The 25267-nt window shown below is 45.8% G+C and overlaps 2 protein-coding genes across 7 annotated transcripts in view; one reads left to right on the top strand and one right to left on the bottom strand.

Annotated features, from left to right (window-relative positions):
• Positions 1-15321, top strand: part of AFAP1 (actin filament associated protein 1) — a 91622-nt gene extending 76301 nt beyond the window's left edge. For all 6 annotated transcript variants that reach the window (XM_053243180.1, XM_053243178.1, XM_053243179.1 and 3 more), the window contains 4 exons: positions 188-352; positions 3464-3654; positions 14524-14685; positions 15198-15321. In XM_053243180.1, coding sequence (XP_053099155.1) covers positions 188-352; positions 3464-3654; positions 14524-14685; positions 15198-15224 — 545 coding nt within the window. In that variant the 3' untranslated portion in view covers positions 15225-15321. The remainder of the gene's footprint in view (positions 1-187; positions 353-3463; positions 3655-14523; positions 14686-15197) is intronic.
• A 524-nt stretch (positions 15322-15845) lies between these two features.
• Positions 15846-25267, bottom strand: part of SORCS2 (sortilin related VPS10 domain containing receptor 2) — a 248591-nt gene continuing 239169 nt past the window's right edge. Inside the window, exon 27 of the mRNA XM_053243170.1 lies at positions 15846-16783. Coding sequence (XP_053099145.1) covers positions 16581-16783 — 203 coding nt within the window. The 3' untranslated portion in view covers positions 15846-16580. The remainder of the gene's footprint in view (positions 16784-25267) is intronic.

Below are 25267 nucleotides of genomic sequence, written 5' to 3'. Positions count from 1 at the left end.
CCCTTCAGGTGTGGTCTAAATTGGCCCTTTCAAGCAAACATTCAAGTATATAGGTTTATATGTTTCTGAAAATAGCTACAAATATATTATTAGATTGTCATTGGGGTGCTCAGACCTGGCCTAATCTTTCATTCTGACTAATGGCATTCCTTGTTTCAAATATCAAATTATTAACCTTTATATGTAGATGCGGATCAGTACAAGTATGGCAAGAACCGTGTTGAAGCAGATGCAAAGAGGTTACAGACCAAAGAAGAGGAGCTGCTAAGGAGAAAAGATACTCTGCGGAATCGCCTGGCCCAGCTCCGAAAGGAAAGGAAAGATCTCCGAGCAGCCCTTGAAGTGAATGCTGGTAAGTCAGGCATTTTACTTGGTTATGCTGTTGCATGATCAGCATCGCCAGAAAGGTACTTCAAGCCGCCACCGAAGGTTCTCGGTGTATTTGTAGCAAGAAGTGATCATGGACAAGGGCAGAGCAGCTCCTTCATTTGAGTTGCCTCGCAGGTGGGACTTTGTGCAGCTGACTAGGGGTGAGTCCGAACCGGTCCGGCGGCCATTCTAAAGAATGGCTGAACTGCCGGACCGGTTCGGCCCTTGCTGGTCCGGGTCCGGGTGGGGGGCATTGCTTTAAGGGCGGGAGGGCTTGCTTACCCCTCCCGCCTCTTTGCCCCCTCCAGTGCCCGTATTTAACAGACTAACGGGGCACTGGAAACCAGCCGCCCCCCCCGCCGCGAGCAGATTTACCCCCAAAACTACCAATACCCCTGCCGCCGCCAGCCCTCCCTCCCTCCCTCCCTCCCTCCCAGCTGCCCGCCCGCCCGAGTCCTCACCCGATGCTTTAGTAAAAAACGAGAGGAGCTACCGGACAGAGCTCCTCTCGCTAGGAAGGCCTGCTGCATACTGAAGGCGCTTTGCGCGCGCGCGCGCATGCGCGCACCGCAAAGGACGCAGATCGCCGGAAGCCCGGTCTACCCTCCGGGAAAAGGCCGGGTAGACCGGGCCTCCGGCGATCGGAGGCCCGGTCTACCCGGCCTTTTCCCGGCGGGTAGACCGGGCCTCCGGCGATCGGCGTCCTTTGCGGCGCGCGCAAAGCACCTTCAGTATGCAGCAGGCCTTCCTAGCGAGAGGAGCTCTGTCCGGTAGCTCCTCTCGTTTTTTACTAAAGCATCGGGTGAGGACTCGGGCGGGCGGGCGGGCAGCTGGGAGGGAGGGAGGGAGGGCTGGCGGGCGACGGCGGCGGCAGGGGTATTGGTAGTTTTGGGGGTAAATCTGCTCGCGGCGGGGGGGGGCGGGGGCAGCTGGTTTCCAGCGCCCCGTTAGTCTGTTAAATACGGGCGCTGGAGGGGGCAAAGAGGCGAGAGGGGTAAGCAAGCCCTCCCCGCCCTTAAAGAAAGGCCCCCCTTCGGTGCCGGTCCGGACTGCTCCGGACCGTGCACATCCCTACAGCTGACGCTCGAGAGGCTCGTGCTACCAAGAACATGAGGCTATTCCGGAAAACAGCAGCTCTGTGTTGTGCCTTTTCTTTCTCTTACCCATGAGAAATATTCATTGTACTGACCAAGGGCAGCTGGGGCCTCCAAAAATGGGGCTGCTACAATTTCTCCTCACCCTGCTTCAAACTGTATATGTGGTCTAGTTGTTACACTCATATGTCACTCCTTAGGTATGTAACAGCTACCACATTTCCTGAGGCTCCATTCTCCCAAGGCTCCTCCTTCATTTCCCCGCCCAGTTTCACCCATAGAAGCTCCTCCTTTCAGCCATAATAGCTAAATGGAAGCTCTGAATAGCACATTCTGAGGGTAATGAGGAAGGGGGCGCTCTGACACTCGTCCTTCCCAGAGGCACTTGATGGCCATCACTGAAAGCAGTGTTGCACTAGATGGAGACAAGTGACTTGCCAAAGCCACACAAATGGAATGCAAGGTAGAGGTAGGGTCCAAGCCCTGAATAATCCAGTCCTGCAAATACATCCCACTTCCATTGGCTTGTCCTGAAACATTTAGTCCCCCTAGTTAGTTCTCCTTCAATTCATTTCCCACCTAGATTCCTGCTCTGTTATTTTTTCCCTTTGCTTCCAAAGCAAGACTGCAATCCTACCTAACTACCTCATATTGGGAATTACCTGGGAGTAATTCCTCCTAAACTCAGCAAGACCTATTTCAGAGTAAACATGCATAAAATGGGGTGGTAATTTTTTTTACACCATCCCATCAGTGTCCCCCTAGCTCTCTGTGTCAGCTACCCCAAGCCTCCTTTGTGTGTGAATGGACTGTGTATAGTGAGGAGAGGGGAGGAGAATGTGGTGAATAAAATTGTATTAATGGTGGTGTGAGATGATTTGTGAGTGTGCAGACAAATTCTGTTACACCTGCTCCAGGAAAACACAAGATAGATCCTTTTGGAGCAGAGCCCGTGAGCCCTTTTTATGGGTTTTGCCCTTATGATCATGGTTTGGCACACTGCATACTCTACAAAGTGAGCTTGTTGGGGTAATGATGTCAGGACAAGGGGTATGTCGAACTGGACCATTCAGAGTGGGAACGGAAACTTGACAAAGTGTTGCTGTTTTAAGAAGCAGTCCCGTGGTTTTTGTCATGTGTGGCTGTTCCAGGATGCTAAGCCATTCTCCCCACCTGACCTTACAGTTCTGAGCTTTTGTGCAGAGTGGCAGGAGAGGAGACCTGGTCTTGTGGTAGCAAGCATGACTTGTCCCCTTAGCTAAGCAGGGTCTGCCCTGGTTGCCTATGAATGGGAGACTTGATGTGTGAGCACTGTAAGATATTCCCCTCAGAGGATGGACCTGCTCTGGGAAGAGCAGAAGGTTTCAAGTTTCCTCCCTGGCTTCTCCAAGATAGGGCTGAGAGAGATTCCTGCCTGCAGCCTTGGAGAAGCCACTGCCAGTCTTTGTAGACAATATTGAGCTAGATGGCCCTATGGTCTGACTCAGTAAATGGCAGCTTCCTGTTGTTCCTATGACAGCTCCCAGAGCTAGTTGAACTGATGTACTTGCAGTAGCAGTAGATATGGCCTGTCCTGGTGTAGGATCTAGCCATATATTTCTTCCCGTAATAGTGCCTAACATGATGCGCAGCATTGTAGTTCTGTCACACGGTGCCCTGAGGCTGCTGTGGACTTCTATGGCAGCCCTGATGCTTTCAGATGCTGTGGCTGTGGAAGCAGCATCTCTGCAGGTGTCTCTGTTGTTGCAAATGGGGAAACCTACAGAAATGTTGCCTTTACAACCACTGCTTCGGAACAGGGTTGGGGCTGCCTTTGAAGTACGCAGCAGCCCTGGGGCACAGTGCTACGAAGCCATAAGGCTGTGCATTATGTTAGCCAGTGTTCCTTATTTTGTACTAATGTCACAATCCTGGTTACTTGCTGTGGAGTAGCACCCTTGACCAACTAGTCCTGTCAGCATTTCCCCCTGCCTCAAACATCACGTGTCTCTGGGTTTCAGGCAGAAAAACCATGATTATTCTTGAAGATAAATTAAAGAAGCTGGAAGAGGAGTGTAAGCTGAAGGAGTCTGAACGTGTTACTCTGGAACTAGAGTTGACAGAGGTGAAAGAGAATTTGAAGAAAGCCTTGGCTGGTGGTATCACGTTGGGACTAGCAATTGAGCCTAAATCAGGAGCCTCAAGTGCCCAGGTACAGTTATCAGATTTATTTTCAAAGCTATGGGGCATTCCTGATTTTGGGTGAGTTGCTTTTTGGTGGGGAAGGGGAGATTAAAATAAATATAAATGGTGAAATCTGGCTTGTTTCAAGCCAGAACTTTATAAAAGGTTCTGGATCTGAAGCCCCTCCTTAGGCCATCATTCCACCCCCATGTGGAGGGAAAAGGACATGCCTTTGATTATATATATATTTTTTTCCTTCCCCGTTGCAGAAACAGGCAGATCTTTTAAAAGGTCTGTTTTATCCTTTTAAAAAGGGATTAAAAGAACTTCACACCTTTTAATCCCTTAACACTTTTTAATCCCCTGCTAACTGGGCAAAGAGGTACCTTTTTAACCTGGTGATTCTTTTTATTTAGCAGGGGGAGAGTAACTGGCCCTATCCACCCCCTAGCAACTGTTGCTGGTTTCTGTCTTATGTTTCTTTTTAGATTGTGAGCCCTTTGGGGACAGGGAACCATTTTATTTTATTTATTATTTCTCTTTGTAAACTGCTTTGGAAACTTCTGTTGAAAAGCAGTATATAAATATTTGTTGTTTTGTTGTTAATGGCTAGAGGGGAAAATGAAATTCTCTCTAACCACAAAAAAGAGAAACATTCAAAGTACTTTCACTTTTACTGACTCTGTTCTGCATGGGGAAGACAAAAATGAATATTATTATTATTATTATTTCTTCTTTACACAGTCAGACAGGTGTTATTGACTGGTTTGTTTTATCCAGACATCGAGTCCTTCCCAAGTTGCTGGGATGGCTGCATTTTACCATCAATACTGTTGGTTATTATAGATATCATAGCAAAATATAGGCTGTTCCCAGTAAAGTTGCTTTTTGTAATTGGCTGATGGTGATTTCTGTGGCCCCTATGGTGTTGAGGTGCTCTTCAAGTTGTTTTGGAATTGCACCTCGGGCACCAATTACCACTGGGATTATTTGGGTCTGCCACAGCCTTTCAATTTCAATTTGTAGATCTTTGTATTTTGTGATTTTTTTCTATTTCTTTTTCTTCTATTCTGCTATCCCCTGGTATTGCTATGTTGATTATTTTAACTTGTTTTTCTTTCTTCTCAACTACAGTTATATCTGGTGTATTGTGTGGCAGATGTTTGTCTGTTTGTAGTTGGAAGTCCCATAATATTTTTGCATCTTCATTTTCTACCACTTTTTCAATTGTATGGTCCCACCAATTTTTGGCGACAGGTAGCTTGTATTTTTTGCAGATGTTCCAGTGTATCATCCCTGCTACCTTGTCATGCCTTTGTTTGTAGTCAGTCTGTGCGATCTTTTTACAACAGCTGATCAGGTGGTCCACGGTTTCATCTACTTCTTTACAAAGGCGGCACTTGCTGTTTGTGGTTGATTTTTCGACGTTTGCTCTTATTGCATTTGTTCTTAGTGCCTGTTCTTGTGCAGCCAGTGTATCATGTTTTTACTCAAGAACACTGTGTAAAACTATGGGGTGCAAATACTGACCTGCTGTGGCTTTTTTCTCCATTTTTCTGCTCAGTTCTTGACTTGTTCGTTCTTGTAGGCCTGCTTTGTTTGATTAGTGTTGAATAGTTTCTCATTATTGACCATTTGAAGTGCATCTTCTTCACTGTCCTTGATATATTCTTCAAGGCCTCTTTTCTCCTCCTCTGCTGTTTGATGGATTTGCAGCATTCCTCTTTCACCTGAGCTACGAGGGAGGTATAGCCTATCTACATCACTGCGGGGTGCAGAGCATGATTGATGGTCATTATTTTCCTGGTCTTACGATCTAGCGTCTCTAGCTCTGCCTGGGTCCAGTCTATTATTCTATTATTAATAATAATAACAACAACAACTTGAAGAAAGAAACAGAGGGTTTACTACTGACTGCACAAGAACAGGCACTAAGTTTTTATTGTATGTTCTCAACTTTTGTAAACTGCCTTGGGGCTATCTTTTAACGAAAGGCGGTATAAAAATGCAAAAATAAATAAATAAAATAAATAAGAACAAATGCAATAAGAGCAAAAGTCAAAAAATCAACCACAAACAGCAAGTGCCACCTTTGTAAAGAAGCAGATGAAACCGTGGACCACCTGATCAGCTGTTGTAAAAAGATCGCGCAGACTGACTACAAACAAAGGCATGACAAGGTAGCAGGGATGATACACTGGAACATCTGCAAAAAATACAAGCTACCTGTAGCCAAAAATTGGTGGGACCATAAAATTGAAAAAGTTGAAGAAAATGAAGATGTAAAAATATTATGGGACTTCCGACTACAAACAGACAAACATCTGCCACACAATACACCAAATATAACTGTAGTTGAGAAGAAAGAAAAACAAGTCAAAATAATCAACATAGCAATACCAGGGGATAGCAGAATAGAAGAAAAAGAAATAGAAAAAACCACCAAATACAAATATCTTCAAATTGAAATTGAAAGGCTGTGGCAGAAAAAGACCAAAATAATCCCATTGGTCATTGGTGCCCTGGGTGCAGTTCCAAAAGACCTTGAAGAGCACCTCAACAGCATAGGGGCCACAGAAATCACCATCAGCCATTTACAAAAAGCAACTTTACTGGGAACAGCCTATATTTTGCGACGATATCTATAATAATAACCAACAGTATTGATGGTAAAATGCAGCCATCCCAGGTCCTTGGGAAGGACTCGATGTCTGGATAAAACAAACCAGTCAATAACACCTGTCTGACTGTGTAAACAAGAAATAATAATATTAATATTATTATTATTATTTCAATTTCTATACCGCCCTTCCAAAAATGGCTTGGGGCAGTTCACACAGAGAAATAATAAATAAATAAAATAAGATAAATAAGAATATAAAATCAAAGGAATGCCTTTACATGGGATTGAAATGGAAATAGGGAGCGCTTCAGATCCAGGACTTTTTGTAAAGTTCTGGCTTGAAACAAGCCACATTTCACCATTTAAAAAACAAAATTCTCAAAAATTCACCAAAAATCAGGGAATTGAGCAATTCCCTTCAAATTCACCTCAGGGGTCCCTGACCTCTTTCTAGTATCAAGGCTCTAGGGCTAACTGGTGATTTTTTTTGTAAAACAAAACAAAACCCCTCATTACCCCATTCACCTCTGGGGGATGGGGAATGGTGCCTATTTGCAAAATTAATTTTCATGTTTTGGAATTAATTTCAGCTTCACCAATCCAATTTTTTGCGGGGAAATGGATTCATATTTTTACCCATTTTGGGCAATTTTGGATAAAATCCTATTTTTTGAATCCAAATTTGCACAGGCCTAGAAACTGCTGTGCATAGGCTTAATTCTAGACCGCAAGTCACATTGTTGTCCAATTTACTGTATAAAGAAGCAAAGATTCCACCAGGAAGTGTAATTTTCAACACCATTTAAGCTTGGGTGTAATTAGGAACAGGAAATGTGCCCCAAATCCCAAGGTCAGAATGACAGCCCCTCCTAAATTGTTCATACCCCAAATGGACTTTTAAGCTTTGGCTGTGTTTTGAATAAGACTGCCACAATCCACAACCTGCAAGATATTGGCTTCTCCTCCTCCTACTCAGTCCACTGCTAAAATTGCTCTGAGAAATGGTTGGAGCATCAGGCAGAGATGGAATTATCAGGGTCAGAGCTATGAGGAGGGCAGAATGATTATGACTGACTTCTAGTCATTATATTCTGCCTGCCCTTCTAAATAGTTTGCTCTCTTTAGGCTTGATGGGCCCTCTAAGCAGCAATTTGGGCTAGGGGGTGTGGGTGGGGTGAGGAGCAGAGAGGATGTAGTCATTCCTGTACAACAGTTTCCCCACAAGGGCACTTTACAAACTCCACTTTACAAAGCATAAAAGAGAGCTGGAACAAAGCTTGCTATATAACCAGCAGCATGTTCAGCTTCTCATACCATACCTTGTGATGTGATGTCTTGTGGCCCCCGCTCTGTTTCTGGAAGCTCCATCTCCACCTCCCAGCCCGGATGAAGGACGGCCTGCCAGCCTGCCATTTCGTTCCAACTGGTTGCCTTCCAGGATTGCCTGACTTTGACCGCCTGTCACTGGCTCCGCTGTGTCTTGTGAGAGGAGGGGCTTCTGGGCTTCTGAAGGCATAAATTTCTGGAAGGCAAGCCTGAGGCGTAGCCGGCAGTCCTATAAGCGGCCGCCAAAGGGAGCCGGGCCTTCAGGGTGGGACTGAGGGCTGGAGGGAGGTTATACTGGCCATTCAGCTGCACCCATTCCTTGAAGAGGACGACCTCAAAACAGTGGTGCATCAGCTGGTAACCTCCAGGCTTGACTATTGCAATGCACTCTATGCTGTGCTGCCTTTGTACGTAGTTCGGAAACTTCAGTTAGTTCAAAATGTGGCAGCCAGATTGGTCTCTGGGGCAACCCGGAGAGACCATATTATGCCTGTCTTGAAACAGTTAAACTGGCTGCCAATATGTTTCTGGGCAAAATACTAAGTGCTGGTTATTCCCTTTAAAGCCCTGAATGGCTTAGGTCCAAGTTACCTTAGAGAGCTCTTTCTTCTCCCTCAGACGAGGATTGTATCCGAGCATGATGGGTTGTCACCACCTACTGCTCCGAGACAGGGCCAATCAAAAAGATTTCTCTCTCAGCAGGAGGGAGGGACAGCCCCCTCAGCCTTCAGTCACTTGCCCTGTCTCGCTCCAGCAGGTGCCTTTTTACTTTGCTCCACTAACACGCTCTTTCCTTGTCCTTTCTCCTCTTCTTCTTACCTTTCTTATAAAAGAAGAAGAAGAAGAAATAAATAAAGAGGAAAATAGTCGGAGAGACCGTTGATATAGCATGTTCACCTGCGGTTCGTCTCGTAATCCGCGGCGGCACCTTTTTGAGGGCTATGGAAGCCCAGGATATGCGCTGTGAGAGGGAGGCTTCTCCCTTCCTCTCCAAAGACTCTGTGGCTCCGGCTAGATGCCACGCCAAGTGGGCTGCGGCTACCTCACCCGCGCCCATAGCTTGGGCCCCCAAGGCAAAAATTTTTCAAAAGCTCACCAAAAAGCAGAAGGTGGTGGCTCGCGCTGCTAAGCACGGCGGTTCACAAGCGGCTCCGGAGTCACGGCCGCCGGTAACCACCATAGCCGAGGGGGAGACGAGCGGGTCGTTTTCTTCCTCGCTGCTGCAGGAGGGAAGGTCTGCTAGCGGCACCCTCGTGAAGGATGGGGCCGCTCAGGTAGGGAAAGATCACACTGGTCCGTCCCCTGATGAGTCGCCTGCAAAGCGCCCCTGCCCATCTGGGCCGGCAGTAGAAGCAGCGCCCGCCGCAGCGGTTGAAGAGGAGATTCCTCCTGGTTTTGCTGCCCTTCTGAGGCGGGTGGTGGCAGAGGAGTTCGGGAAGCTTGTTCCCGCCCTAGCATGGCAGATTCCCGCCACAGCCACAGTGGCCGCCATTTTGGGTGCGCACAGGGAAGACTCAGCTGACACTGCCCAGCCACAGCCATCCGTCCCTGCAGCATCTCTGGCAGAGCTGGGGCCTCCCACCCTGTGCCCCTTTTCGCCCCTCTGACCACGGTCCTCTGTAGGCCCCCATTTTATAGTCCTTATAGTCCGTTGGGGGAGGAAAGCACTCCAAGGACACTGACTCTGATTCAGGCAAGGAGGAGGGGGAGTTGTCAGGGGATGAGGGGGATAGCTTGCCAGTGCCGCAGGCCTCCTACAGGCTGTTTAGCCAGACAGATTTTCCTGTCCTTTTACATAAGGCCTGAAAGTCCCTTCATCTGGAGGGGCTAGTCCCTGCGCCTCAGGATGCTACTGAGGGGGACCCAGCTGTGTTGCCATCCTTTAAGGCCCCAGAGGTTGCGATGCTTTGCCCGCAGCTTTTCTTAGACATCATCCAAGGCGAGTGGGATCGCCCCTTGGAGAGTAAGGGTCTTCCCCTGGTGTTAGGTGCCTGCACACCACCATGAGGGCAGTCATGGATAAGCTCCAGGTCCCACCACATGATAAGGAGGTGGCATCCTTGGTCACTGGTGTGGTTCTCCCAAAGGATGGCGATAAGGTGCTGCGCAATATAGACAACAAAAAATGTGATGATGCCTTGCATCGATCTCAAGAGGCATCTGTACTTTCTTTGCGGGCCTCTGTGGCCAATTCTATTTTTGCATGGGCGTCAGTACTTTGGGTCAAGGAACTTCTCCCACTGGTCCCACCGGAATTGTTAGCCCTTCGGCAGGGCCTCAACAAATTGGGTAAAGCTTCCGCCTTTATGGCTGACAGCTTGCTTGACGCGGTCCAGCTGTCTGCCAGGGCTATAGCCTCTGACATTACAGTGAGGCTCCATTTATGGCTTAAAAACTGGAAGGTGGATCAAAAGTCAAGGTGTAATTTGGCCACTTCTTCTTTTGGGGGGAAAGCTGTTTGGTGAGGCACTAGAGCCAGTTTTGATTGAGACACAAGATAGAAAAAAGGTGATGCCTTCCGCGGTTCAACATCAGGACCGCAGGTCTTTCTCTTCTAGCTTGTCTACCTCCAGTACTTTTGCCTCCAGGGGGTTCCAGTCTAGTTTTCGTTCCTGTCAGGGGAAGCAAAACAAGTCCACCTGGTCAAAGCCACATGGTGCCTTTTGAGACTGCCCACAACCAAAATTCCAGCAGACCAGCCAGTATCCTAAGCCAGGATTCAAGCGCCCCGCCTCCCAGTGACTGCCCCTTGGGGATACAGGTGGGCGTCAGGCTGGGTGTTTTCGCAAGTGTATGGTCAAAGATATGTTTGGATTTGTCAGACTGTCTCCCAAGGGTACAGTCTGGAATTTTTGTCACGTTCCCCAGACCGTTTTCTACTCTCCCCTTGGTCACGCAAGCAGACCAAGCATGCCCTGATGTTGAAGGCCATCCAACATCTGCTCAGCATCAACGCAGTCGAACTGGTCACTCCAGGAGAGAGGGTGTATGGGGTCTACTCTATTCTCTTTTTAGTCCCCAAAAAGAATGGAGAGTGGAGGGCCATTCTGGATCTAAAATTTGTCAACCGCTTCCTCAGGGGGAGGCGTTTTCGGATGGAAACTCTTCGTTCCATCCTGATGGCCCTTCAGGAGGGGGACTTCCTGTCCTCTGTGGATCTCAAGGAGGCGTATCTCCATGTCCCCATCCACCCCCTGGACAGGAGGTTTCTGCGCTTTGCCTACGCCGGGGCACATTTCCAGTATCGTGCGCTCCCCTTCGGTCTCTCAACTGTGCCGCAAGTGTTTACCAAAATCATGGTGGCACTCGTGGCACACTTGAGAACCAGGGGGATTCACCTTTATCCCTATCTGGATGACCTTTTGATCCGGTCTCCATCTCTTCTGAAGGCCCAGGAGGATGTCAAGGAGACCCTTGCAGTATTGGAGGCTCACGGATTCCTTGTGAACTTCAAGAAGAGCTCCCTGGTTCCCCAGACCAAGATTCAGCATCTGGGGGCTGTCATCGATTCGAAGCAAGGGACTGTCTCTCTGACCCCCGAGAGGAGACAGAAGCTTCTCTTGGTATGCTGGAGGCTACGGAGCCTTCCTCACTCCGACGTTCTCACTTAGCACAACTGCAGGGTCTTACGGTGTCAGCGATCGGGATCGTGCCTTGGGCGCGCTTCCATTCTCGGCCCCTTCAGTGGCTCCTCTTACCTGTCCAGGACCTAGTAACAACCAGGTCCCATCTCAGGATTCCACTTACCCCTCAGGTTCGACATTCCATGGATTGGTGGACGTCTCCGGCCCTATGCAGGGGGGTAGCTTTCCTTCCAGTCGACTACGTTGTGGTCACAACCGACGCCAACCTACTAGGTTGGGGTGCCATTGCGGTCGACAGGTGGCTCAAAGTCAGTGGTTGAAGGAGGAGCGGCTCCAGACTATCAATTGGCTGGAACTCTGGGCCATTCAACTTGCCCTCATCCAATTTCTTCCCAAGGTTCGCGATTGCCATGTCCTGGTCCGTACCGACAGCGCCACAGCCAAGGCACATCTCAACCGTCGGGGGGACAAAGTCTTGGTCTCTGATGTGCAAGACCAAAGTCCTGCTGTGCTGGGCAGAAAGGAACCTGTGTTCACTGGAGGCCGATCACATCAGCGGGGTGGACAACATGGTGGCGGACTGGTTGAGCCGGCCTCCGCTGGACCAGGCGGAGTGGACTCTGGACAATCAAGTCTTGCGAACGTACGGCGGTACGGTCTTCCCCTGGTGGACATGTTCACAGTGCCTAGGTGGACAGGTTCTTTTCAGGTACCTGTCTCTGGGGGCGGAGAGTGTGGATGCTTTGCTGTCCCCCTGGCCTCCGGGCCTTCTTTATGCCTTCCCTCCTGTTCCTGTACTGTCCAGGACAGTTCAAAGGATTCGTCATCAAAGGGCGGAGGTCATTCTTGTGACTCCGCACTGGCCACGTCAACTTTGGTTTTGGGACTTTGTTGCCCTGTCGATAGAGCCTTCTCTTCTGCTTGGGAGTTGGCCCCATCTCCTTCGACAGGGTCCGGTTTTCCACCCGGACCCAGGGTGGCTCAATCTTCACTCTTGGAGATTGAGAGGGGCTCTCTAGTAGCCTGTGGCTACTCTTCCGCAGTTTGAGACACCATTCTGGCCTCTAGGCGCCCTTCCATAGTCCGAGTGTATCAATCTACTTGGCAGGTGTATTCTCTCTGGTGTGAATCCTCAGGTGGGGATCCCATGTCTCCTTCGGTTGGGCAGGTCCTAGGTTTTTTGCAGGCTGGTTTGGACAAAGGGCTTCGGCCCAACGCCCTCCAATGTCAACTGTTTGCCATCGCTTCCGCGCTGCAAGTTCCAGGTGTCCCTTCACTGTCGGGGCATCTCCATGTGCAGCGGTTCCTTAAGGGAGCAGCAGCCTTGAAGCCTCCTTCAGTCCATCGGTTTCCCACATGGGATCTGAACCTGGTGCTAAGGGTTCTGATGAAGGCACCCTTTGAACCCCTACGAACCATTTCCTTGCACGTTCTTTGAAGGTTTTGTTTTTGGTGGCCATTACCTCAGCCCGGCGGGTCTCCGATTTGGGTGCCTTATCAGTCTGGAAGGAGTTATGTCTGGTTTTTCCGGATTATGTTTTGTTATGCACAGATCCTTCCTCCCTCCCTCCCTAAGGTGAATTCGGTGTTTCATAGGGCCCAAGAGCTTATGCTTCCCTCCTTTTGCCCCAGTCCCGCTTCTCCCAAGGAAAGGGAATGGCACAAGTTGGATGTCTGCCGCGCAATTCGTGTTTATTTGAGGAGCACTAAGGCGTTTAGTGTTACCGAGTCCTTCTTTGTGTCTTTTAGAGCTTGTTCTTTGGGGAAGAAAGTATCTACCTCTTCTCTAGCGCGTTGGATTTGCCAGACCATTCAGCTTGCATACGTGACAGCAGGGGAGGCCATGCCTGACGGTATTATGGCTCACTCAACTCGGAGTGCGGCAGCTTCTGCGGCCTTTTCCATGCTGGCTCCCCTAGCTGACATCTGTAGGGCTGCCACCTGGGCCTCTTTTACCATTTTTGTGAGGCATTACAAGATACATGATTGGGCCTCGGCCAATGCTTCTTTCAGTCAGCGAGTACTGCAGTGGGTAGTTCCTTCTTAGGACCAGACACTCTGTCTTTTCCCGCCCATTATTCACAACAGCTAGGGTATGTCCCATCATGCTCGGATACAATCCTCGTCTGAGGGAGAATGAATCGTTAGCACTCACCTGAATGGTCATTCTCCTCAGACGTATGGATTGTATCTGACCCGCCCGATTGTGTGTCTGATCCTGCTCCCCACTTCTCCGCCCCCTTTTACTGTACCCTATATGTCTGTGACGTGGTGTTTCTTACTCTGGGGTTTTTGTCTCCTCAAGGGGGCAGTTCAGCATTAGGTTGTTTTGGGTATGTGTTGCCCTATGAATTTAAACAGGCCCGCTATGCGGTCTATTCTTTCCCCTCTTTGTGGGGGTGTTTTGCTTTGTTGCTTTACTTGTTCTGTAGTGTTTTCCTGTTATTAGCTGGAGCATCGTAAGGCTAGTTATCGACTGAAGGCTGAGGGGGCTGTCCCTCCCTTCTGCTGAGAGAGAAATCTTTCTGATTGGCCCTATCTCAGAGCAGTAGGTGGTGACAACCCATCATGCTCGGAAACAATCCATACGTCTGAGGAGAATGACCATTCAGGTGAGTGCCGATTCAATCTGTATGATTCCCCACCGCACGTTAAGGTCATCTGAGGAGGTCCGTCTCCAGTTACCACCAGTACGTCTGGTGGCGACTCAGAAGCGGGCCTTCTCTGTAGCTGCTTCAGGGCTGTGGAATAGGCTTCTTGCAGAAATCTGTAATTTGAATTCATTATTGGCCTTCAGGAGAGCCTTCAAAACCTATCTGTTTGGCCTTGCCTTCCAGGGTTTTAAAATTGTTGTAAATGTTCTTAACTTCTTGTAACCTGGTTTTCCAGAGTTTTTTTTAACTGTTTTGAATGTTTTAACTGTTAATTGTTTTAATTATTTTGTTTTAATGTAAACCGCCCCTGATCCATTTTTGGAAGGGCGGTATAGAAATTGAATAAATAAATACCAAGGGAAGTGGTTATCATACAGCTAATCAAACAGCAGTCCCAGCTGCATCTGTCTAAATGAGTTAGAGTAGTTCTGCCAGATTTTACTTCTTTGTACCAGTTAACTATATTGAAACCATTTGACAACATGTATTCTTCCATGATTATTTGCTGATAGTCTATTTGGAGAGTTCAATTTTAGCCCCGGAGCGACTATCAGGAGTCCAGCTCGTTTTTGCCATCCAGAGTGGTGCTTTCTAGCAGGCCTGCTTTATGGGAACTAAAGGCTTTATCTGTTTTATATCAGTGATGATGGATTTTCTTTTGCACACCCTTTTGACAGAGTAATGTCAGGTTGTTTTGTGTTGTTCCTCAGTCTCCAGTTCTTAAGCATCAGACACTGGAGAACTCGCCCATCTCCAGTTGCGACACAAGTGATACTGAATGTTCAGTGCCTGTGAACAGTGCTGTAGTCCTGAAAAGAAATTCCTCCTCCAGCACTTCTCCATGCAGAGGCCATGTGCTTCAGAAGGCAAAGGTGAGCTCCCCATCAGTGTCTGACGTTCTTCTACCATTTTAACTGTTAGTCCTGCTTTGCGCAAGAGTAATTTCCCATTGTCTGTGAGAAAGGTTAGTATCTAATCTTCCTTTGGAACATCAGCAGTGCATGACTGAAGGGGAAAGTGCCCTTCCCCTCAGAAAACCCTCGGATTGAAATAATTTCATTCACAAATTGTAGTACAACTTTCTTTTCCAATCAGTATGGTTTAGGGCCTCTAGAATTTCCTCTCTGAAATTGCCTGATTATTGGAAGGGGCGGGGAGATAGCAAACAAGGGGGGTTTGGCATGCCTCTCTCATGTTCTGATCATATTCCTAAGCAGATATCGAAGCAGTTTCCTTTTCATTTGCAAAAGTTGTAATTTAGCTCATTTTTCTATTGAATATGACAGTCTGGAAAACAGTAAAGTCCACAGAAAGACTCTTAAGTTGAGACATACTTGAATCCACTGTTCTTTACAGAGAGCAAATGTGTTTCTCCCCTTTATAGGAATGGGAGATGAAAAATGGAACATAAAGAAGTAAGATCATCACTAGTACTCTGCTTTTGTGGTCAAGGTGGACTGAGGAAATTTTATCTACACAATGGTAAAATAAAGGCTTCATTGATCCCATTCAGCTAATGGTCAATACCGTTTAATACAGCCAAGAGAAGGGCCATCTTGACTGTGTCACTTTTATTACTACATCTGGAATACTAGTAATATAAAATGAACAATTTAAATGATTATGTAGCAGAGTCAGGTTAAACTAGCACTAGCAATTATGTTGGATGGAAATGGAGGTTGGCATGTTTCAATAATCATTTGGAATAGTTTTAGATAGCTTTAATCATTTGGTATAATATCAAATGCTGAATTCCTATAGGAGTTGCTGGATAAATGTGGGGATTCACAAGTTAATGACTTTCATTCAGTCCTTATGAGTTTTTATGGTAGAAGATTGAAAAGCTCTATCCATTGCTGAAGTCGTGAACCTGCTGTTTGCCATGGTGACTGGAGCCCAGAAGAGGACAAAACACAACTGGGAAATGTCCTTGGTACTGAGAGAGAGGCTCCTTCCAGTTGCAAGTGAAAAGAGCTGCCATCGTTTTTTAACTGTTCTTTTAAAGACGTTTTTATTTATTTATTTCCAAATATTGTAATTGATTTTTTAATTAAAAAAACACACATATACCACTTCACACACAAAAATCTACAGCCAACAATAACTCTCCCTCTAGAATTCCCTTCCATAATTACAGAGATTAAAGGAAATCTACAGAAAGAAAATCAGGGGGAACTGAAAGAACAAATATAAAATAGAAAAAAAGACCCAAATCTGTTTATAACTTTTTTTTAACTTTCCTCCTTCTGACATTTCTTTTTCTTACTGCTAAAAGTTCTTCCAACTACCGGTGAATGTGTAGAACAAACTGAACATTATATTATTATTCTTAAGCACCTGTTATCTTGGTGATTTCTGCATAAGATAATATACATGTCTCTATGCGCGTGCGTGAGTTTTTTTTTTAAAGGAACAATGTAATGTTTATTTTTATACCTTTTTATAATTTTTCTTTTTCTGCTGTAGCATAATGGCTAAGAGTGTGAGTCAGGAAAGAAAAGCCAGGAAGTCCCCAGTTCAAATCTCACCTTAGCCATGAATTCATTAGGTGGCCTTTTAGGCAAGACATAGTCTCTCGGCCTTAACACCCTATCTGCAATATGGGGATCATAATATACTGGCCTACCTTACAGGGTTGTTGTAAGGATTACTGAGATAATGTATGTGAAATGCTTCGAAAGCTTGAAATGTGCTATATCAACTATCATTTTTATTCTGCACCTTCTATGGAACCATCTGTTAGCAACTATGAAGTTGCCTCTGGCTGTCAGTAGTATATTCTGTTGTCCCAAACCAGATTTTTCAGTGTGCTGTGATTAACACACACAGCTCCTGTGCATATGGGCTGCTCCAATATCACCCGCTCCTCTGGCATGTGATGTGATGCAAGACAGCTGGACAGAGCCCTCCTCCATTGGACCGTAGGCAGATTGACAAGGGCTTCTTGCTCCTTCCCATGCAGTTTCTTTCCTGAGAGTAGGAAGAAGAGACCAAGTTAGGGAAAATGGATTAGTGGGGATGTAGTTGCTCTCCGCATTCTTGTTTTTTAGCTCTTGGTGTCAGACAGGCGTGTTGTGCTTCCAAAGAGCCACCCCCTGGGATGGCTCAGGTCAAGCTACCAGAAAGGTGGGGCTTCCCCACTGCTTGGGAAGGTGCACCTTGGGCTGAGGATCAGTCAACGATTTTGTGTCCTCCTCTCCTAAAATGAGGAGGACAGGCAAGGTTTCAAGTTTGCACTGCATCTGTGATATGAAGTCTAAGACGCCCTCACCATTGTGACACACACAGTAGGCAGAAGAAAAAGGGTTATGCCCTTATAAACCAGATCACGTTTATAGCACAATATTGTGCTGAATGAGGAGAAAAGCAAAATGGCTTTCCTCGAAAGGAGTGGAAGAGGAAGCAGAAAAATTTGATCTTTTTTTTAAAGAGCAATATTGCACCCCTTTCCTTTGCTGCAACAGAACAGACAGTACCATCATGGCCCTTCCATAAAGGGATCTCCTCCCCAAAGTGAAAAGACCACCCCCATCTCCCATACAGATACTAGTGGGCAGACTAGGTCATGGGCAGATGGCACCTTCTATTTGCCCACCACTAGACAAGCTCTGTTGCAGACAACTGTAAGCCAGCCATGTCTGGAAGCACGAAAGGCCCCTGCGCTCTTGTTTTATTGCATCAGCAAGATCTACAGACTCAAACATGCAAAGACGTTTTCAATAATCTCCTAGGCCATGGAGTCCCTGAGCCAGTCTCTGTTGACATTGAGTGTGGCATCTACTCTTATTCACTGTACTCCAAAACTCCAACAAAGGACATACTAGTTGAAGATTTTTGGTTCACATGGCAAAGTGCCCCTTCAAATTAGGGACAGCTGATTCTATTCTGCAATCGCCCTGCACATTCTCCTAGAAGCAGATCTTACAGTATTACTTTGAGCCAAGGATTGCCAGCACTTTCTGTTCTTTATCTGTGACCAGGATCATCTTCAGGATAAGGTCATTCCCTTAGGCCTGAAGTTGGCCCAACTGTTTTGCAGGGTTCTGGTCATCCCACTGGACTCTTCCTTTCTGCAGGCAGTTAGCATCTTGATAAGGGAGGACTGGGGCCTGCATAAAAGCTGCAGGCATTTCTCATACCTGCCTCTTCTGACCTCCACAGTGCTTTCAGCTGGATACTCTTGGAGGACCATTTGCAGGGTGGCTACCTGGCCACCTCTGCACATCATTCGACACTCCAAGAATGTAGTTATTTGCCCAGTCTTTCGCAGGAGCAGGCTGTGGGAGAGCCTGAATCGGCAAGCTTTGCTTGGGAGTCTAGTTTTGGGCATGAATAAATTGGACTAGTTTGCTATACTTTTAAGGATGAGTGCTTTGTTTTGAACTGACTATTTTGAATTGTCTGTATAGGGGGTGGATGTGTGTTTGAAACCCGAGCCTACCAGAGAATGTCATTCTACTCTGTGGAGGTGTGGACTTCTGCTTCATGAGCCACGCTCACTGAAGTGCTGCCATGTTCAGGACAGTTAGAGAAAGGATGGCTCAAGCCAGGGCTGTACCATACTATTTGTTTTGCAGCTACACCTGTTTTTCAAATAAGTCACTGTTCTCAATTGATACTACTGTTTGTCACATCAGATCACTTTATATCTTCTAAGAAAAGACCTAGCAAGTTCCCCTCCCCCCTTAAATTTGAGGATCCTGATGCTGGAAAAGTAGTCTTGAAGCACCCTACTTGACCACCTTTCTGGAATCTTCTGCTTGTAGGGGAACACAGACAACCCTTTCCCCTTTAAGCCCATACTATCTTGCCATGCCAAGGGAATCAGGGGGACAGCTTTGTGCATGAACAACATCTGTGCATTAATGGAGTAATTAATGGAGCAGCCCATGTGGATGGGTAGGGCAGCTCTATATAAGTGTCACCTGTAACAAACAGGTTATATAATAAGGTTACCGAAAGACACAGGAGGATAGATGTTCTGAAAAGGAGGTTAATTTTTCCAGAGGGAACTAGGGGTATATGATGCTGACCTCTTTATCGTTTCAAATGGCTTTCATTTTTGCTCCAGTTTTCTAAATTCTATGACAGCTTGGTAGGGCTGACAAACCAAGGTGTGCAGAAATATCATATGTATCCCATGAATTGTCACTGCAAGGAACTTTATGCGAAAGTTATTTTGTTTAGGCAAATTATTTTAAACTAATTTATTTGTATATTTCATTAAATGTTTAATTTATATGTACATATTTATGTATACTAGACCTCTGATCAACATGTGTTGTAATGAGGAAGCAATTTCTGATGTAATCCCTTTTAAACAGGTCAACATCACATAACACAGAGTAGATTAGCTAACTGAAATACCTTTACTTGATATGTGCAATTTTATTTTTCCTTCATGAAAACATTTTTGAACAGAGGGTACATTTAAAATTTTAGCTCCTGCATCTTCATATCCTAGGCTGGTAAATTCAAGTTAACTCAAGCCTCGGACAGGTATCCATACCTTGAGAGGTGAGCCCATTGTGGTTCCACGGCCACTTCTTTTAGGACAGACATAGACATTTTAAAGTGAGCCGAGCCCAGGAGCAGCTTGTTATTTCTGTGTCCAAAGTTCTGGTTAGCTGGCCCTTGTGACAATCACAGAACCATCTGGCCTTTCAGTGCTAATTAGCTGGCTCTCGTGGCAACTGAAAAACTATTCCTCCCCCTTGAATTAAAAAAAAGTAGAGGGCTGGCTTTTTAAAAACAGCACTCAGTAAATAAATGTTTAAACAGCTATACAGTTCAGGTTCCAAGGCAGAGATCAGGGAAAGGTTAAAAAAAAAAAATAGAGCCTTGCCTAAAATAGGAGGTAGGTTGAAAATAGATGCTGGAATCATAGCAGCTACATGTGTCAGTAACCAGTGAAGATGAAGGGGAGCCGCAATAGTGGGAAAATGGGCCCACTCTTGAAGGTACATCTGCCTCAGGCCTAAGAGGGAGAGGTGTCCCTGTGGAACTTGGCATGAGCAAGGCCTGCCTCTAGACCAGGGGTACACAACTTTGGCCTTCTACCTGTAGTTGAACGACAATTCCCATCATCCCTAGCCACAGAGGCCAATAGGGATGATGAGAGTTGTAATCTATCTACAGCGGGAGGGCTGAAGTTAGGCACCCTTGCTCTAGAGTGTGTGGGGTGTGTTTTATATTACCTTATTATTTATGTGTGGATTTGTTTGGCACTACAACCCTAGCAAGTATTTGCCACTGTGCTATTAAACTTTTGTCTCCATGTGGGCTAGTAAATTATTTTCCAAAAAGAAGCAAGACATTGCAGAAGAGTTGCCACAATAAACATACAGACACTCTTCCCCTCACACCCCCCCCCGCTTCTGGTTCTACTTCTGTGATTTGGTTTCTCAAAGCAGTTTTAGTTGTCTTGCCAGTTCTAGATGCTGCCTAAAGTCTTGTGCATGTATATAGAGAACAAAGCCAGAACCACCCAGAAAGAACCTCTTAATAGACCATGTTCAATGCTGTGAAATACACTCCACCCCACCCCCTTTTGCACATTTCTGTGTGGCTGTGATCCTATAGAAAGCTTGTTTACATGTCTCTTTGCGAGTGGCTTTATTAACTTAAACCTGAGTGGAAGGGTTTGCCTTGTCATAAACTTCGATAGAAGTAAAAACCATTTGCCGATATTTTACTCCAATGTGACCAAGAAACAGAATCCAGGACAAGGCTATGCAAAGAGGAGTCTTCGTCCCCTGTGACTCAGGGATAGCAGGGACAGAGAATAGGTTCAGCTAGGTTTGGCAAAGCAGGTACTGCCCAGGAACCCAAAAGGAAGGCCAGCACCTGATTTTCCAAACTTGTGCCTTGAACCTGGACTCCAGGCCCTTAGGAGAGGTTATAAGGACCATCTTTCCCTCTCAGCCTTCTCCTAACTTAGAAACTGCATTCAGGTTGGGAGGAAGATGGAGCAACGCCTTTTCCTGGCTCAAGAACCTGCTTCCTGGGTTCTTGATTGGGCTGGGGGCTGAAGGATAGGATCAGAAACATTGTCCCTCCCATTATACTTCGGAGCTGCCTTCAGGAGAGAACGGAGGAACTTCTCTCTGTGTGTTGTCCGCTGGTGCCAGGGTGATTTCTCCTCTGCCAACCTAGAGTAAGGGATGGATGAAAGAAAAACTCTTTCCACACACTTCCTCGCATCCCTTTAGTCACTGAGCCACTGCAGTGGGTGAAGTCCGCTTTTCCATAGCGTGTTGAGTGGATGTGTAAGGTGGGATGGAGTAGCAAAGGCTGGAAATTCCCCCACTCTTTACCTCATCCATATTCCATAGGCCTTTAGCAAGCTGTTAACAGGCAAGAGGGGCTTTTATGAAGACTGCCTCGGCAACACTGCTGCTCCCAGTTATTTCTTATAATTGTTTTTTTATAGATCATATTTCTATGTTTGTAAGAAAATTTTACAGATCTAGGCTTCCAAAATGAAATATAAATCCGGAATCTTTTTCTTATTTTTGTTATGAAGGCTGTACTTGGTGTCATGGGTATGGGCACACTTCTTAAATTTCAGGTTATTATATAGGGGACCAAGAATTTGGGGTGGGGGGTGGGCAGGACACTGCAATGTATTACACATTTTGTGTTGGTTTTCCATTATTGCGACACTTACTAATGGTAAAATCCTTGCTATCTGACATAAAATACAATACTCTTATTAAGACCATAATGCTTGCCTGATTGTATTTCTAAATACAAGATCAAATTTTAAAATTTTCATGAAGGAATTCAAAAACAATCCTCCCTAAAAAAATCCCTTTTTATTTTGTGATGGTTTGCAATGTTTTTGTTTCCTGTACTTCTCCAGTGTTTTGTTTTTTATGCTTCATTTGTCCTGTCTTTGTAATGGTATGGCTGCTGTAACAGTCACATTAAATGCTGTAAATGTAACCTATGGAACAGCATGGCTGCTGTTAGCAACAAACTGCTGGACTAATGGACCTTGGCTAGTAAGGCAATTCTTATGTTCCTAGAAAGGCATTTGTGATTTTGAAAAAAGCCCAAATGAAAGGGGGGGGAAGGCCCATAAGAAACCTGAGTCTTATTAACTTTGATTATTTTTTCACCTTTCTACCCCAGAAAGTAATATGACAGGCACCTAATTGGTGTAACTTTTGAATTCACATTATTAATAAAGATATCCTGTGAAAACTCAGCCTTTGTATCTTAGTATTTTCTCTTCTGATCCCCATGATAGTACCTTTGCCAGGAAGTATTGTATGTATTTGAGACACACTGCCAATTTTAAATGGGCTAGTGGGACAACCCCAAGAACAGCGTATTCATACTTTATTTTATTTCTGACTTGAACATGCTTCTTTTTTTTAATAGTTTCCATCCATGCCAGTTTAATTTAATCTTTGCAGAGTATTTCCAATGTGGATAACTGCTACTGAGAATAGAAGGAAGCATGGAAACACATTTTGTATCTCTTGTGGTGCTTTCTTCTCCCCATTTTATAATCCAATCAACCTTTGATGTTTTGGTTTGGTTTTGAGAGAGAAGAGGGGCAGGGGGTAGAACCAGGCTCACAAACTGGAGAGAGGGAGTTGGGGCAGGGTGAGCAAAGGGAAAATGGAAGAAGCTCAGATTTGTCTTACAAGAGTTCACCAGTTCTGGTGATAGAGCAGAAAAAATTGCACGAACAGAGCATATGTTACAGTCACCATCTTAGACATAAAGTAGTTCTGGGTATGCCATGCACAAATTGAGTCTCCATGGTCTCTTCAGTCTTCATTTTCCTGGTGGCCATGGATGGGAGCCTCGTATGATGACTAAATCATGCACCATTACTGTTGGATCGTAAGCTGAATGTGTGTGGGGGCGGGGGATTTCCTTAGAAAGAACATTTCTGATCAGATGTCCCATGGTGAATGTAATGTGCCCCAAAGTCATTGGTGGCTTTGGTTAGAGATGGGTCAGTTTTAACATGTTTCTCTGTATTTTAAGTGCCTTAGTAACTTTATAATACCAGATATTGTGGAATGAGAGATGCCACAATGAAGTATTTGCAGCCATAACTCCAAACATGGTTTATCTCATGAGTCAAAGTGCCAAATTTGGTGTTATATTACAATTGGGGTAGGAGCTTTAAGGGAGGAGAGAGAAGGTTCCAAGTTCCCTCCCTGGCTTCTCCAAGATAGGGCTGAGAGAGATTCCTGCCTGCAACCTTGGAGAAGCTGCTGCCAGTCTGTGAAGACAATACTGAGCTAGATAGACCAATGGTCTGACTCAGCATATGGCAGCTTCCTATGTTCCTAGAGATAAATGTCATTATGAATTTCGGTATTATTAATAAAGGAAAAGATTGGATCACTGTCAGGCGGGAATGCAAAATACAAGTCACTCTTAGGGCCACTTTAAATGTTTGTTAATTCAAGAGTGCTTCAGTTAATTGTAGGAAAGCATTGTTGTTACCATTTTAACGCCGCATTTTAAAACCTGTTATCTGTTAATCCCTTTTCCTCACTGCGCTCCATAGCATGCTCTTCTTTCTGAACCACCACAGTTCTCTGTATCCCTCTGTCAACCCTCTCTCCTTTTCCATTTCATAGCCTACTCCTTTGCCTCTGTCTGCACCCCATTGCACATGCTCTCTTCAGTTGCTTCACAATCCATGCAAAGCACTTTACAGTCATACAGGTAAGTATAAAAATATGTATGTGTTTAGTATATATGAATGCTAAGTATTTATCTCTCCATTTCCCTGCTTTCTTCCTTCAGTCATTTGCTTTCTTTCTCCCCTCCCCTGCCCTTGCAATTTCTACTTCTTGCAAAGTCTGGTAGCAACAACACACAAAGTTTTAACTCTCAGTATGTGAGGAATTGCCATGCAGTGTGGCTTGGCTGTCAATCGCCAACTGCAAAAATAGGTGTAGCAGCAACACCATCAAGTGCTGTGGAAGGAGCAAGGAGGTGCAAAGCAGAACATACTCCAGGCATTCATACATACAACCACTATGGAGGGACCAGTGAGGATCACAGATGTTCCTCAAAGAAGTGGGTAAGACAACAGATAATGGGGATGTGTGGGCGCCACAACAGACTCACAGCCCATATGTTGTACAGGCCTGCTTTCTAGCAGCTCTCAAAAACTTGTTGGTGCTGATGGAGAAACCTGTTTTCAAAAAGCAGGAATCTCCATAGGGCCAAATAGCAAGGAACAGGGAGCTGAGTTCAGTTTAACAATGGACCAGCATTATTGGATGTTGAAAATAGCTGCATAGGTGCAGCTCTGGCAGCTGGATTGGGAAGAGCAGCCCCACCCATAATGGCTATTGGCATCTGTGCTGCTTCATCTACAAGGAAGAGCTAGCTGTATGAATGTCTCATTCCCAGCTGGGCATAGTTCTCTATTTGATATGGAGGTACCAAAAAATAAAGTAGGAACATGGGCAGCTGCCATATACTGAGTCAATTCATTGGTTCATCTAGCTCAGTATTGTCTTCAGACTGGCAGCGGCTCCTCCAAGGTTGCAGGCAGGAATCTCTCTCAGCCATATCTTGGAGAAGCCAGGGAGGGCACTTGGAACCAGAGCAGCTCCATCCCCTGAGGGGGATATCTTAGAGTGCTCACATGTCGCTTGTTTTTTTAAAAAACATTAATATTCTGCTCTTCCTCCAAGGACCCCAGGGGTGTACATAGTTAAGTTTCTCCTCACCCAGCAAGTATGGCTGAATGGGGACTTGAACTTGAGTCTCCCTGGTCCTAGTCCAGCACTCGAGAGCTACATCACGCTGGCTCCCATTCAAATGCAACCAAGGTGGACCCTGCTTAGCTAAGGGGACAAGTCGTGCTTGCTACCACAAGACCAGCTCTCCCCTCCTTGTATAGGGTTAGCAATACAATTTTAATAAAACTTTTCTGTACTTATCAGACATAGAAATGTTGGAAGTTGTCTGTAACTGTCAAAGGGGTGGGGTGGGGTGGGGAGATACAAAATCCCTCTTCTAGCTGTGAGGAAGCTGCCACCATCCACTTTTTATAGGCGCAGATTCACCCTTCCAAGGGAATATTCTGGGGAAGCTAAGTGGAAAACCCCTCCCTATAAGAAAAGTGAGTAGTCTTAGATCTTTAGAAGCGTGTGACTAGGGCAGGACCCAATAAGGAGTGACACTCTTTAACAACAACAAGGATTTATTAGTATTTGGATGATAAGGAAAACTACAGAGGCATCAAAAATCACTGCTCTCATTCAAGTAAAACCCTTTCTCAGGACCTATAAGAACCATGCAGTCAGATTCAAGCACTTAAAAATAAACTTCCTGATGCGTCTAGCTAAACTGGCCCCATCCTTCCTACTCACTTCCAGGTAAGGAACTTCCAGTTGATTCCCAGTTTAAGGCTGTTAGTCTCCCCTTTCCTTACAGTAGTTGCTGATCAGCCCTCACTCCTCT

This window comes from Hemicordylus capensis, chromosome 4 (assembly GCF_027244095.1).
Source record: "Hemicordylus capensis ecotype Gifberg chromosome 4, rHemCap1.1.pri, whole genome shotgun sequence".
Taxonomy (NCBI): Eukaryota; Metazoa; Chordata; class Lepidosauria; order Squamata; family Cordylidae; genus Hemicordylus; species Hemicordylus capensis.
This window is presented reverse-complemented; position numbering and strand designations above follow the sequence as displayed.